Genomic DNA, 5926 nt, shown 5'->3' on the forward strand with positions numbered 1-5926 from the left:
CAAGACAGTATGTTGCCAGTTTATATTGTATATATGTGGCCACATTTTCTTTCTTACAACAATACACATGTAATGATCAACATTAACCAAAAAAACCCAAACTTCTTCAACAAACAAACAAGGACCAAAAAAAAGATGCATGTTTAAATGATGTGCATATGCATATGCATATACCCTGTATAGTATATATTTATTTCAGAGTTGGGTGTACCTGTAGGATTTCAGTAAAGCCATTCATGATGTTTGGTTCTCAAGATGTAGAAATGACACTTCTTTGAAGTGTAGGCTCATTAGCTAATGGTCGAAAAAAATGACGGTGCTTTTTGGACATATATCCTATAAAATATTCAAAGCACAGAACTAAATGTATGAGTCAGATCCCACAATGAAATAAACTGGCAGAACTCCACAGAAGTAATGGTACTTTATAGGGGTGTGCAAAGCAGGCTCTATTCAATCTGGATTTGGCCTGAATCAGGGACAGGGATTTGATTCATTGATTTGGATCACTGTCCCTGATTCGATTCGGCCAAATCCAAATCTGAAGATTCGATGCTGATTTGGAGAATCAGCAATTCGGACATAGGCACAGCTTTAAAAGTGTTTTCTGCGTACCTTGAGGTAGCAGGCGTGGCTTGTCATCACTGCAATGCTAGGGCGTATGGAGCATCCCATGGGAGTAGGGGAACACCTTTCATGTGCTCAGTGACAAACCCGGAATTGGACCGGATGTACTTCCAGTCCACTTCCAGGTCCATCGGGGAGCGCTCAGGGGGAGAGATTAAAGGGTCCTCTGATTCGATTTGGATTCGGAGATTCAGCCACCAAATTGGGCTGAATCTCTGCCGAAACAAATCAGGGACCGAAGCTTCGTAGACCCCTAGTACTTTAATAATATTGTCCAGTTGGTGATCTGACCTTACCAAGGAGTCTAAATGAAAGAACTTCAAAGGGCCTGAACAGGAATGATGCCATTCAAGATGAACTCCCCTAATTGATGTATTGCCATGTGAATGGCATTTCATTTCATCCCTTCCATTGAAAAAAATAGAAGGGAAATTGAGCCCTTCATCCACACCATGAGAAGAAGCAATATTATTAATATGCAGCTCCAGTTTTAAAATGCTGTTAAATTAATTTATTTGTAACCATACTCTCTGTGAATTTTCATATCCAGTACTAGAGGTCTACCATAAAAGGGTCAAATTTAGAAAGAAAAAAGGTCATATTATATGATTCTGGCTTTAAATTTTAATGGCAGTTTTTTGCCTGATCCAAAGCCTAATGAAGTCAAAAAGGCCATCATTGATAGTAATGGACTTTGGATCAGACCTTTTAATTTTCTAGTTTTTCTACAATTCAGGAAACCCCTCTTAATGCTATTTCACTTAGCTTTTTTTACCTATAATGCTCATTTTAAATTAATACCTGATTTCACTTAGTGCTCAGCGAGTTTCACTATAACGCTTGTGGTCGCCATCTTGGGTCATTGGAAACAATTGTGGTCACCATTTTGGGCTGTCAAATACTTCCAGTTTTGCTTAACACACATTTTGCTTAACGCTTAGTTTTTCAGGAACCAATTATGAGCACTAAGCGGGGGTTGCCAGTTCCTACCCTTCTTCATCAGAAAATGTGATGTGGATAGATCCAAAATTTAATGTGTTAATTTTCTGACCTTTTGTGCCTAGCTTTTATTTTATTATTTTATTTCTTCCCTGTAGCTTTTCAGGCTACAACTCCACCTGGAAAGGTGACCATCATCCAACCAATGACAACAAACCCAGTGATAACAAGTAAGTTAAGCAAATACAGTGTTTAAAAAAAAAGTCATCTATTTTTACAGGGTGCAGATGCAAAAGTTAAAATAAACAGAAAGAGAGACTGGTATATGAGAAGAGGGACAGATAAGCAGAGAAGGAACAAAGATAAATGAAAAATATGATATCATGTCTGAATCACAAATTGACAGACAGACCAACAGGGAAAGGCAAAGCATGGGTGAAGGGATCTAGGATTTTGAAAAGGGGTATGCAGACAGTATGGTACATCATCACATATAAAATACAACTCATATTGTTTCCAGTTAAAGAGAAGATAGTTGCTTTACTATTATGCTAGGCGTCTAGCACTATATTGTTCAGTTTCAAAGTCTGATCTTTCAAAGTTTAGGATCAAAGCAAAAACAAATGTAACTATTGAAATGTGCACTAATCTGTTAGATTATATAAAAGTTAAAAAGCACAAGCTAGGCAAAAAAGGTAAAAAATGTCAAAAGATATTGTGTCATTAGTCCTGTAGTCATAAATATATATCTCATATTTATAAAACAAAATCTTTCTTTACTGAGAGTCTTAACATTACCTCTACTTCACTGGAAGCTATTTCTATATCTCAGTTAATATTACCATACCTGAAGTAAGGTTTCTAGCTAAAGCTAAAAGTAGTCTGCAGGGCTGTAAAGTAGAAAAGAGACATTACCATGAATGGCTAACAGGCAGCAAAACTGTAAAAAAAAGATACTTTGAATAGTGAAACATCAAGCAAGTTAAAAAATAGAGGGTCATTAACACCTACGGAGTAGCGAGTTTAGCAGGAATGAGGGAAATGATAATGAGCTGTGAAGTAAATTGACTCTCTCAGCAATAAAATAGAAATGCTGCTACCCTCCCAAGCAGTTGGCTTTAAACTTTGGGTGGGACAGGAATCAAAGAGGTAGTGCAATACAACCCTCCTGGATCTGCCCTGGTCAAAGGACAACCTAGGTTAAATCATTGTATTGTCTTGAATACAATACACATCTTTTTTCCCCAAAAAAATATCTCCTGAAATCTGTGGTGTGTGTTATAACCAAAGAAATATGGTAATAGCAATTTCTACTGTGAAAGCCTCTGCTGAGAGGGGGAGACAGAAGGAAGGACACAAAATTAAGGTTGAATGTGCTCAGGGAGCAGCACAACAAGCACACTGGGTTCCTTAGCTGCTGCTACTCAGTTACTTGCTGCCTCTTGCCCCTATTTTCAAGGATGTTTCTTTTTTCTTCGTGTTGCCCTTCAAAAGCAAGGTGCATGTCTTATTCAGGGATGTGCTTATGTAAAAAAATACAATAGCAGATGAATGGAAAAATAGATAAAAGTATATGCTCACAGCGGCTAGGTAGACATAAACAACATACGAAGGTGCATTAAAGAATAAATTAACTGAAGAAATGAGGGTTTGAGATGAAGGATATAAAGGAGTTTGCAGAAAATTCTTATAGTTCGTTTTGAATCCACAGCCTTAAACCCTGCTCACAATGGGCGCGTGTGCAGCACATGGGGCAACTTCCACTTCAAAACCTTTGATGGGGACATCTTTCATTTCCCTGGGCTCTGCAACTATATTTTTGCATCCCAGTGCAATGCAGCTTATGAGGATTTTAATATCCAGATCAGGCGCACTCTGATCAGAAATGTTCCTACTATCAGCCATATCATCATGAAACTTGAGGGTGTGATTACTGAAATAACGAAGGATTCTGTTCTCGTGGACAGCAATAGGTAAGTTTAGACACATCACTGTGCTTGAGACATAGCTACTTCCTCAACCTGCCAAAATTTTCAGTGCCATTCTATAAAAACTGTCTGTTGTATAGTAGTCTTTCCCCTCATGGATGGACACAAACCAAAAGCTCAAATCAAATATCATTGAATTCTGGCAAAGTTTGGGTCCAGATTCAGAACTACATTTTGTGGCTTGGGCTCATCGATTCTTTAAACACCTTTTCCTTCCCCTGGCCTTCCTTCTTGGAGAATTCACATTAATGCAGGGTAACAGAAACAAGCTTTTCCTTTTATGCTTTCATAGTTAGAAAATACCTACCCTGTAGTTGTTGTTTTTTTTTTCTCATAGGGTTCAGCTGCCCTATAGCCACTCTGGAATCCTGATTGAGAAAAACAATGTCTATATAAAAGTGAGCGCCAAAATGGGCTTGCTTTTCATGTGGAATGAAGATGACAGTATCTTGGTAAGATTGCATTCCCGAAGCTTCAGAGAATTCATAAAATAATAGACAGTCCACTGAAACCTTCAAAGTCAAATTGTCCATGAGTCTTGATTTTATGCAAGTGCAAACTGTGTATGGACACCCATTTGTGCATTCTGATTCCATATTTATGCATACAAACAGCCAATGGATGTGCTAATTCAGTAGTTGCATGTTCACAACAGAGAAGCTGTATATATATGTGGCCCTAAACACTGCAGTATCGAGATACACTGCAAATCCTTGCCTAGCCTTGGGTATACTCATTTCCATCATTTTGGGGGCACTGCTCCCCCGTTAATATTTTTCAAAGTTCTACTTTCATTCATGCACCACTGAAGCAAGCTACTAGCATACTCCTTGCGGGAAGGAGATGAGATGGAAAAAAATCATTTCTATTACATCATTAACATGTTAGTGTTATTACAGCAGGTGCCACTTACCTCCTCAAATTTTATTTTCCAATAGAATCCCAATTTCATAGGACTTCAATTTCACAGTGGATTTGATTTGCTCTCTGGAGAAAGAATAAAGAGAAAGAGGCTGAATATAATACAGATATTACAGTGAAAACTGGGTCTGTATGAATAGCTTGGATTCTATGAATCAGAAATCAAATCCAAACTGAGTCTTCATTCTATCAGGCAAGCTTGAATTAGTTTGCTAAAACATTTACACAGCCCTGATAAAAACTATTTAGGTGCAGCTGGCGCAGCTGCTTTCACTGATTTTGAATACATTTTGGAATGTGTATATTAACTTTTATCAACTTTCCCTCCATCATTTCAGCTGGAAGTGGCTGAGAAATATGCCAATCAGACCTGTGGGCTGTGTGGGGACTTCAATGGCATTCCAAAATACAATGAGTTCTTTTCAAACGGTAAGTGTTAGAAATAATGGCAGACTGATTGTTGATTTCTAGCATCTCCATTCTCTGCATCAACAATCTGTTATGTTCAGTCAAGTCGAGCCTCTTCAGCATTCCTCTTCTATCCTGCTGACAGGCTTGCTCAGAGAATCACCACATTTCAACCTCTAATGGCTTGAATTATATCTAATGCATAGGTAGGATACCCTGATCAATTACCAACTTCATTAATATTTATTTGGCTTATTGCCATTTAAAAACATGAAGTATGTGTACTATCCATGTTAAAAAACAATTGTATGTCTCCTATCTGCCACTGGTGTATTTATTTCATTTGATAATCAATTAGATGAGAGTCAAATTGAATAGTCTAGCATGAGTAAGTATAGAAATATATCCTCAAGACCAAAAAGTTAGCAATAAATTGTAGTAAAACAGCTCATTATAATTTTCTGGTCAGGAAAGTTTCTATTTAGTTCTGTCTTAAACGCTCCTGACTGTCACATTTAATAGCAAGCTGCTTCTAGATTTGTAAAGTCTAGAAACAATTTTTTAATCTATAATTAATATGCAGGCATCAGCACAATATCACAGTCCTGCATAGTCCAATACCATTCCACGTTGTAAATCCAGACTTGCAATCTGCATATTTTTTTACACTGTCATCTCTCCCTCTATATCCACTGTTTTTCCTCTAACTCAGGGGTGGACAAAATACGGCCCGCGGGTCTCTCCGCCACAGGGCAGCAGTGGCAGCAGAGAGCAGGCACAGGCAGCCCCACACGGGCTCTGAACGGCTGCAGCACGGGGCACCCGCCATGGGGGGGGGGGCGCTTCCCCCCCCCCATGCTGAGCACTAGCTTGTTCCCCAGAAGCTGCTGCTGAGCACAGAGGAAAGTAGCACCCCGTCGCTGCTCCCAGGCAGTGTTTGGTGTGGCCACCTGCTCAGAGCCTGTGCCGCTCTAGGCTGCGGTGTGGCAGCTACACCACTGCCTCTGTGCTGCCCAGTGCGGCAGCAGTGGCTGTGTGGAGCA

At 39.2% G+C, this 5926-nt stretch overlaps 1 protein-coding gene across 1 annotated transcript in view; it reads left to right on the forward strand.

Moving 5' to 3' along the window:
- The window catches only part of LOC102367958 (mucin-5AC-like), a 69510-nt gene that overhangs the window by 4225 nt on the left and 59359 nt on the right, over nucleotides 1-5926 (forward strand). The window contains exons 2-5 of the mRNA XM_025207895.1: nucleotides 1725-1796; nucleotides 3278-3539; nucleotides 3892-4006; nucleotides 4814-4904. Of these exons, the coding sequence (XP_025063680.1) occupies nucleotides 1725-1796; nucleotides 3278-3539; nucleotides 3892-4006; nucleotides 4814-4904 (540 nt within the window). The remainder of the gene's footprint in view (nucleotides 1-1724; nucleotides 1797-3277; nucleotides 3540-3891; nucleotides 4007-4813; nucleotides 4905-5926) is intronic.

Source organism: Alligator sinensis, unplaced genomic scaffold (genome assembly GCF_000455745.1).
Source record: "Alligator sinensis unplaced genomic scaffold, ASM45574v1 scaffold5_1, whole genome shotgun sequence".
NCBI classification, from domain to species: Eukaryota; Metazoa; Chordata; order Crocodylia; family Alligatoridae; genus Alligator; species Alligator sinensis.